Source organism: Pleurodeles waltl, chromosome 10 (genome assembly GCF_031143425.1).
Source record: "Pleurodeles waltl isolate 20211129_DDA chromosome 10, aPleWal1.hap1.20221129, whole genome shotgun sequence".
Classification (NCBI taxonomy): Eukaryota; Metazoa; Chordata; class Amphibia; order Caudata; family Salamandridae; genus Pleurodeles; species Pleurodeles waltl.
In genome coordinates this window covers 1,044,171,238-1,044,193,201 of record NC_090449.1, presented here as the reverse complement: position 1 = coordinate 1,044,193,201, position 21,964 = coordinate 1,044,171,238, and the positions used below count along the sequence as shown (strand labels likewise).

The following is a 21,964-nucleotide window of genomic DNA, read 5'->3' as shown; positions in this document are numbered from 1 at the left end:
CTTAAACACTCTAGTTTTCTGAGTATACAATACGGAATGGTGCACCCCAATGTTCAGAAGTGCAATAATCTCAATATGTTGGAGTGCATTCAATTCCTTTATTTCGTCAATAAAATATCAAAACAGCCAGTGCGTTTCGTCCATTTTGTTTGAACTTCATCAGGGCTGTGAATTACAAATGCAAAACATCTTTATATATACATATATATTAAAACCTATGCAATCTTGTAAATGTTGGTTTTAGGAAGTGGGTAGGATGGGGGTTATTGTTCCTGTAGGGATGATCATTTCATGCAGGTTAATGATAATTTTAAAAAAATCATGATTGTTAGTTTTGTGGTTTTCATGTAATCTGGGTTGGGTAAGGCAGAAATTGAGGTTTTGAAGGTGGTGCGGTTTAGATTGTACGCCACTGGGGAAGCATTTGTTATTGACTCTAGCTTTCTGACACTGGCAGCCACAGCCTTTACAGTTTGGATGCCTTGGGTTTCTGCAAGTTATTACTTCCCACGTATACTTATGTCACTAAGCAGACCCTAATGCAAAGTAACCAGTAACATAGGCTTTTTTGGCTTAACCAGTGCCTTTTCAAGACTAAACTGGAAAAATGTTATTTTGAAGGTAATCAACTACAAGAGAAATTGCTGCAATTATTGTCCATTCCTCCCTAATGCGACTAAAGGCGTTATCCATTTGAACCTTCTATATCAGTCCATATAGCTCACCCAGTATAACACTCACTTCTCCTGTGTGTCTATGACCGGCAGGTCAGTGCTTATTATATTTCTGAGGTTGAGAAATCATCTGCGTTAGCAGAGCTCTTATGTTTCCTAGGACCATTCATAATTAGCTCCCCTAGTCCAGGTTTTTTCCTTTATTTTTCTTTGACCTCTTATAAACCCTGACTACAAATCCCATAATACAAAAAATAAACCTGGACTGGATGAGCTACTCAAGCATGGACCTGCAAAACTTGAGCCCTGCACTAAAATTTCATACAATGGTAGTAGGAAGTAGTCTCTTATTCCATCAGTAACTGGCTTTCAATGATGCATCTAATTAATAGAATCACATTAACTGTTCCAGTACTAAGGTGACAAATGAGTTTATGGTGATGGTCAATGACCACAAAATTTATTGTAAGAAAGGAAATTGTTACTTACCCAGTAGATATCTGTTCCTGGCATGTAGTGCTGTAGATTCACATGCTTTGCATACGTTTGCCATCCAGTGTTTGGCTCCGAGTGTTACAAGTTGTTTTTCTTCTAAAGAATCTTTCCGAGTCACAAGATTGAGTGACTCCTCTTCTCAGTGATAATGAGCATGGGCATTGAGTCCTTTGTTAGATTGTTTTCCCGCAGGCGTGTGAGGTAAAGCGTATGTGTGTATATAGAAAGATAGTATATAAAAACAAATGTCCATGCAGTGCATATACATATATACAATATTTGTCTAAGTATTTTACTACAACGACTACAGCCTTCTGGGGAGGAGGAAGAGCACATGTGAATCTACAGCACTACATTCCACGAACAGATGTCTACTGAGTAAGCTACATTTTCCGTTCGATGGCATGTGTGGCTGTAGATAAACATGCTTTGAACAGATTGCAAAGCAGTGCCCTCCACGTAAGAGGTGGGTAGCCTGTAGGAGTTGCAGTAGTTTGAAAAAGTGTCCTAAGTACTGCTTGCCCAACATTTGCTTGTTGGTGAGCTAAAACATTTACACAACAGTGTTTAGTAAATATGTGTGGTGTAGACCAAGTAGCAGCCTGACAAATATCTGCTACTGGAATGTTTCCTAAAAAGGCCATAGAAGAACCTTTTTACCTGGAAGAGGGTGCTCTAGGAGCTGTTGGTAATTGTCTTTTAGCTTTGAGACAACAAGTTTGAATACATTTGACTATCAATCTAGCTAATCCATTCTTTGAATTTGGATTACCTTTGTGAGGCATTGGAAACGCTACAAAAAATTGTTTTGATTTTCTAAAACATTTTGTCCTGTGAATGTAATACATAAGAGCTCGTTTAACATCTAGTATATGGAGAGCTCTTTCAGCAACTGAGTCTGTCTGTGGGGAAAAAGACAGGCAACTCAACTGACTGATCAATGTGAAATGGTGAAATTACTTTAGGTAGGAATTTAGGGTTTGACCTAAGAACTATTTTATCCTTATGTACTTGGAAAAATGGTTCCTCTAAAGTAAATCCTTGTACTTCACTTACTTGTCTTAATGAAGTTATAGCTACCAGAACTGCAATCTTCCATGAACGAAATTGAAACGCATGGGTTCAAATAGTGGACCCATAGGTCTAGTAAGGACCATGTTAAGGTTCCATACTGGAGCTGGAGGAGCCCTAGGTGGAATAACTCTTAAGTCCTTCTATAAATGCTTTAATAACAGGAATTCTAAACAGAGAAATGTGTTGTCTGTTTTGGAGATAAGCAGCTATAGCTGCTAAGTGAAGTCTAATAGAGGAGTAAATTCTCCTGTGCTGATGCTTTGAGTGGATCAATATTTTGAGGTTGACAGTAATGTACAAAACATTTCCATTTTGCAGCATAACACTGTCTGGTTGTAGGTCTGCGTGCCTCTTTAAGAATGTCCATACATTCAGAAGGGAGTTGTAAATTCCCAAACTCTAAGACTTCAGGAACCATATCGCAAGATTGAGTGTTTTGGGATCTGGGTGTCTGATTTGACCTTTCTTTTGAGTCAAGTGGTCTGGTCTGTTGGGAAGTTTGTGGTGGGGAACCGCAGAGAGTTCCAATAGTGTTGTGTACCAAGGCTGACATGCCCATGTAGGAGTACAAGGATCATGGTGAGTGATGTTTGTTTCAATTTGCAGACCAGGAATGGAATGAGTGGGAGAGGTGGAAAAGCATAAGCAAATAACCCATACCAATTCATCCATAGAGCATTGCCCTTGGACTGAGGATGTGGGTATCTGGACGCAAAGTTTTGACATTTTGAGTTTTCTACAGTAGCGAAGAGATCTATTTCTGCTGTACCCCAGAGGCAAATGTATTGGTGAAGTACTTGTGGGTGAATTTCCCATTCGCTGACTTGTTGCTGCGTCCTGCTTAATAGGTCCACAAACTGTTTGTCCGTTCCTGGGAGATATTCTGCCACTAACCGAATGTGATTGTGAATCACCCACTTTCAAATTGTCTGAGCTAGAAGGGACAACTGAGATGAGTGCGCCCACCGTTTCTGTAGATAATACACAGTTGTCATGTTGTCTGTGCGTACTAGAACCACTTTGTGAGAGAGTTGTGGCAGAAATGCTTTCAGTGCTAGAAAGACTGCTAGTAACTCCAAGTAGTTGATGTGATAAGTTTGTTGAATGGATCCTATTTGCCTTGTACTGTGAGGCTGCTGAGGTGAGCTACTCAGCCTATCAGTGATGCGTCTGTAGTGAGAGTGATCTGAGGCGCAGGGTCTTGAAAAGGCCGCCCTTTTGAAATGTTGGTGGGAATCCACCATTGCAGACAGCGGTGAGTTAGGTGGTCCAACAACACAAGATCCTGAAGCCGACCCTGTGACTGTGACCACCGACGAGACAGATACTGCTGTGGTGGACTCATGTGTAGTCTTGCATGAGCAACGATGGCAATGCAAGAAGCCATCATCCCTAATAGCTGCATCACTAGTCTGACTGTGTAAGTATGGTTCTCCTGTAATTGAGACAGAAGTGTTTGGAAAGCTTGCATCCGTGCTGGGTTTGGGAATGCCAACCCTGAGTGATGTTGAGAAATGCTTTCAGATAAGACTATCTGTGAGGGATAGAGATGGGATTTGAGAAAGCTGATTGTAAATCCCAGACTGTGTAGAAGGTTTACTGTGTCTCAAGCATGCTTCTGACATTGGCTAATAAAAGCCAATACTATCCAACAATCATCCAAGTATGGGAAAACGTGAATCTGTTGCCTTCTGAGAAATGCAACTACTACAGCTAAGCATTTTGTGAATACCTCGGGGGCTGCTGTTACCCCGAATGGTAGTACTTTGAATTGATAATGTTTTCCCGCAATGACAAATCTTAGATATTTGCGATGTGCTGGGTGTATGGGAATGTGGAAATAGGCATCTTTGAGATTTAATGCTGTCATGTAATCTCTTTGTTGTAATAGAGGAATTACATCTTGCAGAGTGAGCATATGGAAATGCTCTGAAAGTATGTATAGATTGAGAGGTCAGATCTAGAATTGGTTTTAATGAGCTGTCTTTCTTTGGTATGAGGAAATATAGGGAATATACTCCTAGTCCTTGCTGTGATACAGGAACAGGTTCTATAGCTCCTTTGAGAAGAAGGGATTATACTTCTTTTAAGAGAGTGAGATGGTTGTGCAAAGATGTGTGAGTGTGCAGGGGAATATTTGGTGGAATGGAGATGAGTTCTAGACAGTAACCATGTTGGATAATTGATAGAACCCATTGATCTGTGGTGATACGGGACCATTGGGGACAGAAATGGAGTAGCCTTTTTCCTACTGGAAACTGTGTGTTGGTGGAAGGTGTAGCCAGTCACTGTCGTGTGTTTGAGGCAGAACCTCTAGAGGTGGATGCCTTCCCTCTACCTCTATTATTGGCACCCTTAAAGGAACCTCTGTTGTAAAAGTGTGTGCTTTGTTTTGTTTGGCAGGTGAAAGGCTCAGTATATGTTGGTTTGAAACCTCCCCTAAATTGTGGCCGATGAAAAGTGCCCCTTTGAGGTATAGTGAACAAGGCCCCCATGACCTTTGCTGTCTCAGAGTCTTTAAGTTTTTCTACAGTGTCAACCTGTTTTCCAAATAAAAGTGACTTATCAAAAGGCATATTAAGCACTGCCTGTTGTATTTCAGGTTTGAACCCAGAGCATTCTTAATAATAATAATGCTAGTATTAATTAATGCCCCGTGCGGCTGTGTCAGCAGCGTCAGTGGCACACCTAATGGTATTATTATTGGAAATAGACACCTAATGGCATTATTGGGAATAGTTTGGCCCTCGGAAACTAACTCCTGTCCTCTTTTCCGGTGCTCTTGTGGGAGATATTGGAGCAGGTCCTCCATTTTCTCCCAGTGGGCCCTATCATATCGTGCTAGAAGACCTTGGGAATTGGCAATATGCCAACGATTGGCTGCTTGTGCCGCTACCCGTTTACCTGCGACATCTAGTTTCTTACTTTCCTTATCAGGAGCAGCTGCATCTCCTGTGGATTGACTGTTGGCATGCTTACGTGCTGCACTAGCTACAATGGAATCTGGGGGCACTTGTGACCTAATGTATATAGAGTCTGTGGGAGCTGCTTTGTATTTTTTGTCAACTCTTGTAGTAATGACTCTAGATCTGACAGGTTCTTTAAAAAAGTCTGTAGCATGTCTAAGCTTGCCTGGTAGCATGGGAAGAAATTGACTGTCCTTGTGGTGGAAGTTAATGTGTTAAATAGAAAATCTTCCTCATGTGGGTCAGAATGGATTTGGACATTATGGTAGGCAGTTGCCTGAGTTATGACCTGCTGATAAGATGTTGCATCTTCAGGTGGTGAAGGACGTGCAGGATATAAATCAGGGTCATTTGGGAGTATAGGATCTATGGCACAAGAATCCCAAGGGTCTATGTACTGTGGAATGTCTACCATGTCATCTTCGTGAGGTGTTGGTGAACCTTGTGAAGAGAATTGTGGAGAAAATTGTGGATCCACCATAGGTGGAGGAAATAGTAGAGAAGGAATAATAGGAAGTACAGGAGAGTGTGGAGGAGAAGGCCTAGGTTGTACTGAAGCCTTGTCTTGGGAGGAGGAGCTGTATCCAAATTTTATTGCAATGTAAGTTTAGTTTTAATTAGACCAGGAGAAGAAGCAAAAATTCATCCTGTTCCATTTTTAATATGAATTTGGTGCTGATGAGCGTCCATTGTTTCAAGGATAGGCTCCACTGTTGAGTCTGAAGAAAGATTTGAGTCTTTTGAAGTAGAGATTTTCGATTTCTAAATTTTCGGAGCCTTTTGTTGAATGAAAGTCTTCGGCTCCGAAACATATGAAGATGGTTTCTTGGTCAGCGCCAAAACACTTGGGTCGAAGGTTCAACTCAATCCCGAGACTGAAAGAGACGTGGAGCCAGCAGCTGATGCCAAAGACGTTTTTGTCTTGACTATTTTCGGTGCCAAGCCCGAAGGTGGGGCATCCAAATGTAATTTTTGGATCAGACCATGGCCCGAAGGCAGTGGTGGACCGACGACTGTCTTATGTGGCTTCTTTAATGTCTTTACATGGGGGCCCGGGTAGTACTCACAGTTTGCGCTGAGGTAAGAGGCTGGCTTTCAATGTCCGATTGAACACCTGAGTCCGAATCTCCTATGGAAAAAGCCTCTTGTTGAAGGACCTCCTCCTGAGCATGTTCTTCCCCGAAGATATCAGGGGTGCCCCGATGTCTGCGACAACATTTCCAATCAATGCGCTCTTTGTCCCTGCAGCGTTTTCTTGGAGTGAAAAGACTGACAGGCATCGCGGTTTTCTTCCCTGTGGTACGGGGACAAGTAGAGATTACACACCTGGTGATGATCCGTGTGCAGGAATTTCTAATGGAATTGAGGGCAAAATGAAATGGAGTGTGTTCCATTAGCCCTGCATTTCTAGACACCACGTGGAATACTAGGCCAGAGATGGGCGCTGGCACCCCAAAAGGGGGTGATACCTACCCCGGACGCTAACATTCTAATCAAATGTGTAACATAGAGAATACGCAATTGAAATAAGAAAGAAGGAAACAAGTGTTCGGAGTCGAGAAATACCGGAGCGAGAGGAATACACAAAGGACTCCATGCCTAGGCGCAGTTTCACTGAGAGGAGTCGTCACTCGATCTAGTGACTCGAAAAGATTCTTCGAAGAAAAACAACTTGTAACACTCCAAGGCCGACACTAGATGGCGGACTTATGCAAAGCATGTGTATCTACAGCCACACATGCCATCAAACATATTTTTTTCTCCATCTTCTCATTTAGGGCAAAGCATACAACATGAGTCACACAGCTGTGGTTTGTCAGAACCCTCAGGCAGTGAACCTCATAGCTGCTAAGTACCCCCGTATTATAAGGGCCAACTGCACTTTGCTAGCTGTAACTCAGCACTGGAAAAGAAAACTACAAGTCCCACAACGCAAAGTTCTTTTGGCTAAAAAGCCAGACCTGGCTAAAGGTGTCACACAATATAGGGTATTTGACAGCTCTGCACCCTAAAGCATGGACGTCTTTTCATCATAATTCTGATGGGTTTCCATTTAATGCAGAGTGAAAGATGTTTTCCGAGGTGTCTTGCTTAGATAAATGAAATATAGAAATAGTCACAACCCCTGTAAGGAGCATGGCTTGAAGCTTCCATTTTATGCTTTGCTCACATTGTCAGCTACAAGGGCTGGCACTCTCAAAAATGTAATGTCAATTGGATTTTTTTTTTTAACCTGAGAGTCGCACTGATATAGTGTTTATTTGCAGATGGTGCAATGTCATTGAATCAACAATGTGAGCCTGGGAGCTGCTTAACTAATTCTAGAAAGTAAATAAATTTAGCCCAGGTCCACATGACGAGTGTGTACGAGGAAACGGTTTTCATCCAGTACTCAAATAATAGTCACTGGGAATGCTAATAGGTCTGGCTTCGATGTGCTGCACAGTGCACTCTCACAGGCATGCCACTCACCCTGCACTCACATGGACAAACTCTTAACTATGTTATACTGAGAAAAGGATTGAGCCCCAAGAAGGAGACGCCGCCTGCTCTGGTTCGACAGAATATGGGTGCTACCAAGAGTGCATGAGAAGAGGACCGAATTGTGAGCTAATGGCACTGACTTATTTCACCTTTCATTGGTGTTAGGGTCATAACTCTGTCCCCAAGCACAGATCAACAGGGAAGAGGAAATGTTAGAAGGGTGCCAATGTTCTTTCCAGTGCTGTTTCTTTCTATTGGATTTCTGCATGGAGAATGCTCTCAGAGGGTGATCCCCCAAGCTCGGATCCACCCCACTTGCCACCAGCGATTACTATGGGAAGGGGTCGGGGGGGAGGGTCAGTTGAGGAGCATGGACCAGCGTTCCCACTGGAGCACAACATACTTTATGTCCCCTGCTCCCCAATAGCTATCAAGGGCAAAAGGGAACACATGTTGTGTAGGTTTGTGGCCAACATCTGTTTCTAACATAAGTGACACTTTAAAAACTGATCTTTAGTGGTGGCATCCCAGCTCACTTGAAAAAAGCTTTTGAATTATTTGAACAAATTCAAACAAAAGCTTGAATAGCAATAATGTGGACAGAACACAATGTGAACTACACAGGAGAGGATGTGATATAATAGAAAAGTATATTAAACCAGCTGTGCTAATTGCCCCATCAAAGCAACCAGTTAATCACCAGAAATATTCACAATCTCCAATGAAGATCTGAAAGGTTCTTCTAGCACCACTAATCACAGAAACGACTGTCTGCTATGTTCATGCTGAATTAAGATTAAGGCCTTATGAATTTTCACTGGTGGACAACACAAGACACACTCTTCTATCTTTTATTGGAAGAGTGGCTTCCTTAGATTGGTGACAGGGTTGACTACTGCAGCCCGCCACCCTCCACTCTTGCTTTTGGAATTTTTTTTTTTTAACTGTGTTCTGGCCCTGTGTCTGCCCCCCGCCCCAATGCAGGACAGTGTCCATAATCGATCCCCTCAAAAAACGGCTTGCTTATATTTTAGCTTAGTCAATGCTTGTTGAATAGTGCCATAAGCACTGACAGACCCAAACCATGTCAAAATGCCACCGTACATGCACCCTAATGCACAGCACTTACACATACGGACGCAACTTCACCATAAATTATGCTAAAAGTACAAACATCTCTGGTAATATCAATTGTAAAAATATTCTTTTGAAAAATAAGTATGGGCAGGTAAATCATTAGTACCAGTTGTTTCCAGTCTTTCCTGGCTTTGTGTGTTGCTTTCCATCTTCCTTTACATAGCCATCCTCTCTTTCCTTTCCTCCCGTAGGAGCAGAAATGGCCACTGCGTCTCCATCTTTCCTCCTGCAGCCCTTGGTTTTGTTACCAGCAATGTAGCTGGTCGTATGCTGGCTTCTTCTCCAGTGTCCAAAGTAGTAGTGCAAGAAACTGGAGAGAGTGTTCATTTGTTGGTCTCCTCTCATTACCTCCACCTAACACTCACACTTAGCTGGGAATTGGTGTCAGAGGTTGATGTCCATCTACAAGATGAGTTTTATGTGCCTAGTGAGGGTTGTGCAGCTTCTGTGCTTGCATGAGGAGTATTTGGGCAATCTTACCTTGTCCTGTGTACTAGATCGTTGTAGTACAAAGCATGTCTCTGCAAAGGGCATGCCTAGTCAATTTGGACATCAGCTACCGATGACCATCTTGAATGGGAGGGCTAAGGGTCCCATTTTAATCTACAGTAACTTGATCATACTTTTTGCTAACTGCAGCAGTTTGCTAACACTTGCCCTTCAGGAAGGGCCTCAAGTTAAACAACTATGTAGATTCTCTCCTTGACCTGTTGTTTAGAAAGCCCAGGCAGAAACCATTTGTTAAGTCTCTGTTGTAATCCTGCGACAGTCTGCTTTCACAATGTTGGTTTTTGTACTTCCAGCAGTCTGTTTACAATGATTATTATCACAGCACTGAGTTTGCTTGTCTTCCTTGCCATACAATACAGTTACGCTTGTTTCCCCTTTCATGGTTACATTCAGTTCTCACTTTTTTAGTCTCTTTGCAAATTCTATATTTATAGTAAGCTTGACACCTAATCTGAGATGCCTAAAGACGTTGATCATCTTATGTTTCAAGAAACTTGAACAAACTACAGCCCGATGTCTTCTCCTAAGCAATGCTGGAATCGCCTGCTGACATTCCACTCTGGCTCCCATCTCATATGCCCCCTGAATAATAATAAATGGTACACCGATAACCTGTGCCATTTGAAAAGTCTAAGCAGAGTGACAGAAAGAGGTTGGCAAAAAAACTAAATTACCATGGAACTCTCAAACTGCCGGGCACACATCAGAGGCTGGAAATCAGCTTGTGCTATAGAAAAGAATGATTCATTTCAATCACACATTGGTGATTCTCTAAACTTTACTAAAGATCTGTTTTGCAAATATATGGAAAGTATTCTCCTAGTTCGTCCCTAGCAGGGCAGACTTCTCTATAGGCTTTTATAACAATCTTCTGTCATTCTTTCCAACAAAACTGTCACAATAAGGGCTCACATCACCAGCTCAACCACAAGGGTTGTGGAGGATGGCCCTTGCTCTCCTACAACCACTTGTGTATGTACACTTTGTGAGCAAGTAACAGACGCTGAAACCAACATTAGCAACATCCTGACCTCTGTCAAGAAACCTTTGCCATCTCGGAATATCTGCAAAGCCAAAATCATCAACCAGGTTTCGGACTTAGAACACTCTCCTAAACATGAGGGAAGGACTTCTCATCTGGCAACCAGGACCACCTTTAAGCCTTGAGACAGTTGGACCTCTCTACTGCCTTCGACAACACTGACTATTGAGCATTAATCAAAAGATTGTCCACTTTGCCCTGCACCACAGGAATTGCGCTGACACGGTTTCTTAAAAAAGCTCGCAAGTCAAACTTAGCTCAAGCCTATCCAGAAAAGCCAACATCCAACATACCGTTCACCAAGGTTCTGTCTTTTCACTAACACTGTTCAAAGTTAACACAGACACCTATTGTTGCTATTTTAGATTCATACAAGATAGGTTAACACAAGCAAGAGGATGACACAGTTCCATCTCAACTTTGATTAACCTAGCAATTTCTACAACCTACACCATTGTTTACACTGGTCCACAACTGGATGAAGAATAATTGGCTCTGCCTCAGTAATGATAATCTTAAATCCTGTTCCTGAGCCCCCTCTCTTTTTCCTCCTTACTTTATCATGGCCCGAAAAACTGAGTTCTGCTTCAATCATGTGAACAAAGTTTATAACTCAGGTGCACTCTTTCATAGTGCTCCATCATTTCAATTGGACTCAGCCTCTAAAATTGCATTCCACCAATTAAGCCTGCTAAAAGGGTTTCTGCCATTACTCCACTCTCACAGAATCTTGATCATCGCTGTGGTTATGTCCCGCCTAGAATAATGCAACAACTTGTGCACATGCCTCACTCTACTCATATCTCTCCCAACTCCAGAATGTTCAAAACAATGCAGCCAATCTGCTGTTTGGATTTAATGTCATGCCAACATCAAGGCCCTGAAAACGCTCCATTGGCTGACAGTAAAATTAGCAGCGACCTTCAAAACTCTGTCTATTATATAAGGCGCATCACCACAAAATAAAATGATGGACAAAGTGTTGAAACTTTTCGAATACTAACCCCAGGCAGAAATCTGAGTTTAATCCATTGTTATTTTGCTTGCCACATCACCCTAGTTTGGACCCAGCCATATGCAAATCATCATCATTATTAGCTTTATTTCGGTAAATATAAATACCATAAAAGCACATCACATAAAAAAGGAACAGCAAGCTACATGATAGACAATTTAAGTCATAAAAGATTAAAAAGGAGAGAAAAAAGAAGAGAGAAATATTTAAACATAAGCAGTTCCCTACTGGAAAATCACACCTTATAGTTTTACGTAAAAACACATTGTGGGTAAAAAATCGAAATACAAGCCTGGCAAACCATATCAGATAAAAAGGACGTTTCTATTTAAAAAGTATCTAAGAACAAAACGAGATAAAAACAGCAGGTGGGGAATACGTCTAAACCAATAAAAATAGTAAGTGCATACAATAATAAGTCCATCAATTGTTGCTTGCCACATTCATTGTTAAATTTCCCTCTGCTTTTTTAAGCGTGTTCAGTCTGATACACCAGATTGAATCTAAATATTTTGACAGACAACAAACCACTAAAACCGATAAATCAGATTTAAAAATTCTCAGAGCTAGCGAGCAGTTTTTAAAACCCTTACTTCTGCACAGGGGAATAATCTAACGGGCTCTTTGTTTGGAGTATGCGGGGCATTGGAAGAGAATATGAGTTACTGATTCTTCTCTGGCACAGCCCATCGGACACATCTTAGAAGAACAACTAAAATTAGACCATTTATATGTGAGGGAACGCAAAGGAAGGGAGCCCACCCTGAATCTAATGTATAATGAACGAGCGAACGGAGAAGATACTATATCCATATATTGGGCAAATTCATAATGGCATTTAAAATATAGAAAATTTCCCGTCATGGATGATGGCGAGACAACGGACAATTGGGAAAGTTGAACATGGAGCCAGAAAGCATCCTTTAGTGTCTGGGTTGCGTTCTTAGGGATAGATAATGGTTCCTTCCAATAGGACCCCAAGCCAAGAAGCGAGAGGGTCCTTTCTACATATGCACACCACTTGATTTTGGAGCTAGTGTTATTGGCCATCAAGTTAACGAGCGCACATCTATAATGGACGAGAGAATCTGTTGACCATAAGCGAATCCAGTACAACAGGGGCTTGAGTGCAACAATCTGGCTGATAGAAGGGAGATTTAGGTCCATGCGTATTGGGAGCAGTGGGGTGCTGGAAGGAACTCTTAGCAGTGACCTTAAAAAAGAGTTCTCCACTTTTATCAAATCATCTAGGCAACAGTGGCCCCACAGTTCATCTCCATAAATTGCTCCCCCTCTTGCTTGTAGTTTATAAATTTCTACTGCGGGCGTCATGGCAAAGCTAGGGGATCTAGCTGCAAATCTTACAATGCCACTCGCTCGCTGTTGCAATCGTAAAGTTGCCTTCTGGATGTGGCACTGCCACTTGTGCGAGTCTTCTAATTTCAGGCCTAAATAATCAAAGTCGCTGACTCTTTCCAGCGCGGCACCCTCTAAATAAATAGGTCGTCTCATTCTACCTTTCCTATCGCCAAACACCATGCACTTAGTTTTTAATCGGTTAATTTCAAGCCCATAGTCATTGCAATAGTCAATGAATCTTGAGAGCAGGGTTGAAAGGCCTGTGGCTGTTTGAGATACCAGCAGGGTGTCATCGGCAAAAAGAAGGCAGGGGATCTTCTGCCCTCCTATTTTAGGAGAGTCGTTAGAGCACTCCATAAGATAAGGGATGCATGCGTTTATGAAGAGAAGGAATAAGGTAGGGGCAAGAACACAACCTTGTCTTACACCTCGGGCAGTAAGGAATTTTTCTGTTAATTCACCTTGTGGGCCCCATCTGATTCTACCATAGTTGCCAGTGTAAAGATCTCTGATAATATTTAAAATAGAGCACGGGACTCCTATTTTGGACAGAACTTCCCACAGTTGGTGGCGGGGTACTAGATCGAAGGCCGATTTTAGGTCCACAAATGCTACATATAGGTGGCCTAAGTCAACATCGACAACTTTCCATTTAATAGAAGTAAAACGAAATATCTGATCTAATGTGCTGATTTTTTCTCTGAAGCCCGCTTGAAGATGATTTAAGATTTGGTTTTCAACTAGCCACTTGTTCAGCCTGCTCAACAACTGATAACAGAATTTTTTTTGAAGGTTGTCGAGGAGGCTGATAGGTCTATAATTACCCGGGTTGTTCCTCTCTCCTTTCTTATGGATGGGCACTATAATCGCCTCTTTCCATGAGTCAGGATAAATTCTGCTAATCAAGATGGCATTAGAAAGTCTGATAATATATGGGCCCCAGGTATTCTGGTCCACTTTAAACATATCAGAGGGGATCCCGTCCATCCCAGGGGCTTTTGCTGCTTTCTGGGCTGCGATGGCCGACACAGTTTCGTTCAGTGTAAAAGGGGGCAAGAAGGACGTGGGCTCGTCAAAAGTTGTTAGCTCCTCCGAGATTATGTCAGGAATATGACTGGCCAGCAATGGTCCATACAATTCCTTAAAGTAGGAGAGCCAGATGTCAGGAGGGATGTAAGACTCCAGGTGAGATGCGTGGTTCTGATCACCACAGGAAACTAGAAGCCAGAACCGTTTGGAATCATGGACGGTAGCTGCCTCAAGTAGATTGCTCCATAGCCCCTCTTCATACTCGAGTTTACTTTTATTGCAAGTAGAGGCATAATGGCGTCTAGCATTGATGATGCCTGATCTATCCTTAGTCCTTAGCGCGATGGCCAAAGTATTTTTGGCCTCCCTACACCTCTTGTTAAACCATTTAGTATGTGGTCGAGTACAGGAGATAGTCAGTGGCCTAGGACGTTTAGTAAACAACTCTTTCAAAGTAGCAAAAAGGTCCAGATGGAGAGGCAATATTTCTAATGGAGCCAAAATAAGGTTGGTATCAAATAACTGAAGAGAAGAGGTTAGGGCACGCAAATTTCCTTGAAGCTTGTTTGATTGCACAAAGGAGTCCCACCTGACTGTACGTCTATTACTAGACAGCTCCATAGCAGTAGAGGAGACAGGGGGAAATGCGACCCCTACTAGGAGAGGTCTCTTGTATGTGATCTGGAGGGGAGCATGATCACTAGTATGGGGAATGCCCACCTCTAGGTCTAGAATATAGTGCCATAGTCTTAAATCAAAGAGGATATAATCCAATTTGTTGCTATATGAGCCCCTGAAGAAGGTTGGTCTGGCCGGAATGTCCGCTGGAAAGCGGCCATTGCCCAAACGAAGGCCATGGGATATCATGAGATCCACTATCTGTATGTCCCTGACGCATGGTTTATATGAATTTTGCTGGATGGAATGAGAAGTCACAGGAGGAGGGATATTCCATACACTATCTTCAGACTGCATGACCTCTATGTGGTCTGCATTGAGTTCAAGTAGAACGTTAAAGTCACCAGCTATTATAATATGATATTTGAGGCGAAGGTCTGAAATTAAGGTATTCAATAGCTCGATAGTGGGAGATTGGTGATTTGAGGGTCCCGGTCTGCTATAAATATTTAGACAAAGGACAGGAGAGCCTGAGGCTGGGTAGATGGCAACGGCCAAAATATCATGGGAATCCACATATATCTCCTTTGTACCACTCCCCTCTGTAGATTTTACCCATGTGATTAAACCCCCTGCCGCCCTGCCAGCTAAAGATGGCTTAGCAGGTTTGAAAAAAGAGCTGTACCCTTGTTTGTATGTGCAACTCGTTGCCCATGTTTCCTGGAACATGCAGACGTTAAAATTTCCGACGAATGCCCCCCACTCAGTGTCAACAAGTTTGCTGTTAATGCCAGCCACATTCCAGGACAAAAGTTTTGCTGTGTCCTGGGCACAAGTGATATTTGAGTTCGTGGTAGTATCAACTTGGACGTAACTGGCAACGGGGTTCGCCTTAAGTGAACTTGTGGTATTATTAATAGTTCCAGGTTGTGGGTCCGATAGAAGAAGAGAGCCTGGGCAAGGTGGATTAGATGGAAAGTTCATGGCTGCTGTAGCTGTGCAAAGGTTGGTGAGACATAGTCAGTCAATGTCCGAAGTAGCCCCAGGATCATGGGTTAGTTGGGCCCTTGAAACAGGGCCGGAACAGGACTTAGGGGCCAGATCAGGGAGTGGATCTCTCTGGACCTGATGGCCTGTTGGTCTTGTATCTTGAGTAGTTGTAGAATAGTTCGGGACCAAATTGGCTGATCTAGTGGAAGGATTCACACACATGTGGCTAGCAATAGGACAGCTAGCTGAAAGAGTAATTGCTGAGGACTTCCTGCTTATAGACCGTGCTTCCATTTCCAAGAGGCCTGCTACCAAATGTGGACTTTTAAGACTAAGTGTTATAAAGTCACTAGGACCAAAGAGACCAGGGGAACCATTAGATCGTTCGACAGATACAATGTCATCATGGATGATTGAACCACAACCCCTGATATGTCTCACCCAGTGCGAGACCTTATTTGTTAATGAGGCTTTGTCTTCTCTCACGTTTGGAGGCAAAGGTGGAACATTGCACATATATATGTAGTTGTTGCTAATTGATTTATGATTGTGATGTGAAGCTTTGGTAATATCCCATTTGAAGGGAGCATTAGGAAGGAGAGGAGTAGTTCTTCCAAAAGAGGGCGTAAGCTGTTTTGCAGGACCCTGATCGTCTATGGGACCTGCAGCACAAGCTAGTGGCAGAAGAGGCCCGTTTGATAAGACGCCTTTTGCAGGTGGATACTTGGTAGGCAAAAGGTTTAAATTAGGCTCGCTAATAGGGGAAGAATGTTTGTTTTTAAGAAGGGTGGTGATTTCAAGCAATAATGCTCTCAACTCGCCAACTTCAGTCTTAAGGCTACACACCAATGTGAACAGATCATTTTGTAGAGGAGGACTCACTGTACATGGCAGAGTTGGGGGGGCTGGTTGCTGATTGTCCAAATCAATGAATGCCAGCGGAGAAAAACGATTAGAGCATAAAATTGAAGGGTGTGGTGTGCAAGCTCTAGGAGCATCTAATTCAGAATAGGGTGTAGGGAGGGCAATGGGGTCTTGACAAGGCAACGACTGTTGGAGTGGCTGATGAGATGAGGCGACAGAATGGGAGTTAACAACAGTGTGTAAACTAGGTGTTAGAAATGGAATAAGCGTGCCAGATTTTGAGCCCTTTCGTCTAGGCTTCTCCTTGTTGTTTAGAATCTGTTCTACCTCTTCTATTAAATCGTCTATTTCCTTGGCAACATGGCTAGTGTGGGGTAACATAGTCTTATTGGTTTTGAGTATTTTGGATTTGCCAGAGCCTAAAGTCGGGCTATCTTTGGCCTTACGCTTCCCCATTGGCGAATGGTACTATGTCACAATATAAAGGAGAGATTGGGGTGCTTCCCTATGCAGAAGGGGCAATTGCCGTGCCTTAGGGCCAAGAGGGGTGGCCCAGCCCGGCCTCCTTCGGCCTCTGACGGGCACGGTCGGGCCCGCCCTTGGCCCGGGCTTCGCCCGGGCGCGCCCGCGCACGTCCCGCGAGCGGGAGCGCAATGGAAGAATTTAAAGGGCTCCTGCCCTTTAGCTCCGGTGTCAGCCCCCAGGTGAGGAGAGTCAGGACAGACCAGCAGCGCAGCCCGCGTCCCCGCGAGCGGGAGCGCAATGGAAGAATTTAAAGGGCTCATGCCCTTTAGCTCCGGTGCTCCGGTGTTAGCCCCCAGGTGAGGAGAGTCAGGACAGACCAGCAGCGCAGCCCGCGTCCCCGCGAGCGGGAGCGCAATGGAAGAATTTAAAGGGCTCCTGCCCTTTAGCTCCGGTGCTCCGGTGTCAGCCCCCAGGTGAGGAGAGTCAGGACAGACCAGCAGCGCAGCCCTCGTCCCCGCGAGCGGGAGCGCAATGGAAGAATTTAAAGGGCTCCTGCCCTTTAGCTCCGGTGCTCCGGTGTCAGCCCCCAGGTGAGGAGAGTCAGGACAGACCAGCAGCGCAGCCCATATGCAAATCAGTCTTGACTCTGCTACCTATGGGAACAGTCCAGCCTGAACTTCCAAGCTAGGTCCTCCCTGGACCGAAAACACGCATCCCGGGACCAGTTTCGGGGTATCGCCCATCATCAGCCAGGCTAGTTTGAATCCAGTGACACAGCGAGCAAGGGACCCACGTCGCGGCATACCCTAGCAACTTAGGGCGCACATAGCATCATCACAAAATAAAACAATGGACGGGGTGTTGAAACTTTTCAAACACTCACCCTCAGTCACAGATCTGGGTTTAAACCATCATTATTTTGCTTGCAGTGTCAAACCAGTTTGGACTTAGCCATATGCACACCAGTCCTGACCCTGTTCTCCATGGGAACAGTCCAGCCTGAACTGCCAAGCCAGGTCCTCCCTAAACCGGAAACAAGCATCCGGGGACCGGTTTCAGGGTAACACCCATCATCAGCTAGGCTAGCTTGAATCCAGTGGCACAGCATGAAAGGGACCCATTGGGCATACCCTAGCCACTTAGGGTGCACATAGCATCATCACAGAATAAAATGATGGACCTGAGTGTTGAAACTTTTCAAACACTCAGCCCCAGTCACAGATCTGGGTTTAATCCATCATTATTTTGCTCACCACGTCACCCCAGTATACAAGGCGCCCCATGCTCAACCACCAAACTACCTCACAAAACTGACTGTCCCCTGACCTAAACCCAGAAGCCTCAAGTCTTCAAACAGATGTCTCATAACTATCCAACAGACCAGATACTAGAGATGCAGTTGTTGAACTTTTTTCATGCTCACGACTCCTTCTTCTGGAATTTCCCCCACGCCATCTAAGACTTAAGAATGACTTCTTGAAGTTAGAAAACAACCCGAGCACCTAGATAATCCAGTCCTTTGAGTATTCAGAGACCTATGACCACCAAGCCTTCATCAGTGTAAGCACTCAGGATTTTGTTTTTTGAAGGCATTTCATTTACAGGGGAACACTTGATGGCAGACATCTATCATTATCAGATTGACTACTGATCATTATTCAATAGGTTCACCAAAGCACTATCCTGTTTCCCTCAATTCCTTATGTATAGCAATCCCATGAAGCACTCTGAGATCCCCAAAGAGTGGTTTGGTGCACTTTAGAAAAACCCTAAATAAACAAATGAAAAGCAAACATTCTAGAAGTGGATGTGGTTAGGTAAAGCAGAATATAGATTATTATGCCAAACATAGTTTTCGCCAGGAGAATAAGCCGCTTGGGGTGTGAAAATGGGGGATGGGGTTGTTAGAGCCACACAAGGTTCCCACTGAAGAAGGGATGTCTAGATCTAGAACTTATTAACCCTGATGTAGTCTCCATGGGCTTGACACAGTATGCCAGATTCAGACCACACGATCAGACCCACAACATTGGATAATAGTTTCAAAACTGAATGTAATAAGCTAGGTGTGGCCTCCAGAAAGTGACAATACTCTAAGACAGTGATTCCCAACCTGTGGTCCGGGGACCCCTGGGGGTCCACAAAGCCTTCTCAGGGTGTCTGCGACTGCTTAGAAAATTAAATAATATTAACAGATTAGGTCCCCAGCTTTCAGTAATGACTCAGTGGGGGTTCCCCAAGATTCCAATAATGAGTCAGTGGGGGTCCCCGGGTTCTGGTAATGATACAGTGGGGGTCCTCAGAAGTCAAAAGGTTGGGGACCACTGCTCTAAGAACGGCCTCCAGTTCTGAACACAATCCTCCAGTCGCAACCTTCAGAACTGAATGCAATGCATTAGATGTGGTCTCCATAGCTGCACACACTACTCCATGTGTCAGTGTTGTGTAATGTTGTAGCATAACTTGCAATGTACATGGGCAAAGAATCAATGCTAGAGGTTGAAAGCAAATGATGGAAAATAACTAAGTGAACTCTGAAATGAACTGTTCATGTTATTACAGAATACCCACTAAGTTAACATGCACTCCAGAATCCTACAACCCTGGCACACTTCTGTGGTTTCTGCCAGAGCAGAGAGACAACCAATGAGTTACCTTTGTCAGCTTCTCTAGCCCTCATCAATGATTCATGGGCTTTACTCTGCAAAATCTGAGCTGGGATTGCAGCTAGGGCTTTGCTCTGGAGGGTGGGACTCTCGTACATCAGGACATGTTGAAAATTAGATTGCATGGTTTTCAAGAACATCATTTCTGAGGCCTAGGGTGAAAACATACAGAGAAGATTATGATACACAGTGCTTCAAATAAATACCCTTGTAACACCTGAAAGGTGAGGAGAAATCAAGCTTGCAACTGCTACACAGAAGACAGTTCAATCATAAGCAGAGCATTTCCAAGATGTTTTCATTATGTATATGAAGGGGTTACAGACTCCAGGATAAAAGGGTTTATACAGCAACAGGTTCAGCACCAACAGTACTACATCTAGGCATCTTGGCAATTATAGCAGAGATGGGGTTGGGAAGGGAGAGGATGTTGTAGTGTGTTGTACTGAAGGGTTTATGTAGAGACTACTACCCCTGTGCCAGGCACTGAAGCACTTAAGTACATGTGCAGGAAGCTATGCCATGTAGGGTGTGTGGTTAGAAGGACATTGTCTTTGTTTTGTCGATGTATATGGGAAAGTGTACATGAACTAAACAGGACCATTACCAGAGATTGGTAGGTAAATGATCCAGAACCATTTTATACCTAGGCTCTTTGATCCAGCTGCACCAGCCGTTTCGCTAGCCATCCAGGTGCACAACTGAAGTCCGGCCGAAAACAATGTGGTCTCGAATGTGAGTGCATAATACCTTTCCTCCCCCTCTACAATATCAGTTAGACAAACTTGAGTATGGGACATTCCCATGCAATACTTTGTTTCCGCTTCATGTCCCCCTCTACAGGATGACCTGCGCCACAAGGCTGGTCAACATTATTTTGTTTTCAGAGTATGAGCAAAGTAGACATCATGGGGAAGAAAAATCTATGAATAATGAACCCCCGTTGAAAGAGACTGTTGCCCACACTATGTATCACCAGTAAGGTAAAGTCCCATGCTAATTTCTGAAACAGTGGGCGGGACTCGCCAAAAGGTTTGAAAAAAATTATTTCCTGGTAGCAGTACCTTCATCTTAGATCATTTGAGTAACTATGAAAATATTAAAGTGTCCTAAATAAAAAAAAGTAGATCCTGAGCAATGGCCAGCATTTCTAAACTAGCATGAGGAAGTGAACAACCACAAACATGAATTTCACGTTCATGGTATGAAACAGACTCTCAAAAAAAAATGAATGCCAAGTAAGCCACCTTAGGAACAGCATTAAGGTGTGTAGTCCTCATGGACCCCCCCACCCCCCTCCATCAGCACCTCTCTCCCCACATCCTTTCTATTTCCCAGATCACTGAAGCACAAGATAGAGACAAGGAGGGCAAGAACAACAGGGAGGAAAATTAACAGAATGTTTTTAAACTTCTCTATCCTGGCTGATGAGTCTGGGGGTGCACCCGGAAGCAAGGCAACACTAGTAAGAGTGCCAACGGAACAAGCACAATGAGGTAATGTGCAAGCAAGAGCTGCGGTGTAAGTATTTGACTGCAGGAGATTAGGCGGTGTGCGAGTAGCAAGATAAAATGCAGACTTCACTACTGTCGATCAGTTCAGACCGAGATGTTGTTCATGTGAGAAAATGCCTCCTTGGCATGGTTACCCCCTGACTTTTTGCCTTTGCTGATGCTATGTTTTGAATTGAAAGTGTGCTGAGGCCTGCTAACCAGGCCCCAGCACCAGTGTTCTTTCCCTAACCTGTACTTTTGTTTTCACAATTGGCACACCCTGGCATCCAGGTAAGTCCCTTGTAACTGGTACCCCTGGTACCAAGGGCCCTGATGCCAGGGAAGGTCTCTAAGGGCTGCTGCATATCTTATGCCACCCTGGGGACGCCTCACTCAGCACAGACACACTGCTTGCCAGCTTGTGTGTGCTAGTGAGGACAAAACAAGTAAGTCGACATGGCACTCCCCTCAGGGTGCCATGCCAACCTCACACTGCCTATGCAGTATAGATAAGTCACCCCTCTAGCAGGCCTTACAGCCCTAAGGCAGGGTGCACTATACCATAGGTGAGGGCACCAGTGCATGAGCACTGGGCCCCTACAGTGTCTAAGCCAAACCTTAGACATTGTAAGTGCAGGGTAGCCATAAGAGTATATGGTCTGGGAGTCTGTCAAACACAAACTCCACAGCACCATAATGGCTACACTGAAAACTGGGAAGTTTGGTATCAAACTTCTCAGCACAATAAATGCACACTGATGCCAGTGTACATTTTATTGTAAAATACACCCCAGAGGGCACCTTAGAGGTGCCCCCTGAAACCTTAACCAACTACCTGTGTAGGCTGACTGGTTCCAGCAGCCTGCCACACTCGAGACATATTGCTGGCCACATGGGGAGAGTGCCTTTGTCACTCTGTGGCTAGTAACAAAGCCTGCACTGGGTGGAGATGCTATCACCTCCCCCTTGCAGGAGCTGTAACACCTGGCGGTGAGCCTCAAAGGCTCACCCCCTTTATTCCAGCGCCACAGGACATTCCAGCTAGTGGAGTTGCCCGCCCCCTCCGGCCACCGCCCCACTTTT

At 44.0% G+C, this 21,964-nt stretch overlaps 1 protein-coding gene across 1 annotated transcript in view; it reads right to left on the bottom strand.

Moving 5' to 3' along the window:
- Window positions 1–21,964, bottom strand: part of NGLY1 (N-glycanase 1) — a 177,905-nt gene that overhangs the window by 97,497 nt on the left and 58,444 nt on the right. Inside the window, exon 4 of the mRNA XM_069212023.1 lies at window positions 19,378–19,540. Coding sequence (XP_069068124.1) covers window positions 19,378–19,540 — 163 coding nt within the window. The remainder of the gene's footprint in view (window positions 1–19,377; window positions 19,541–21,964) is intronic.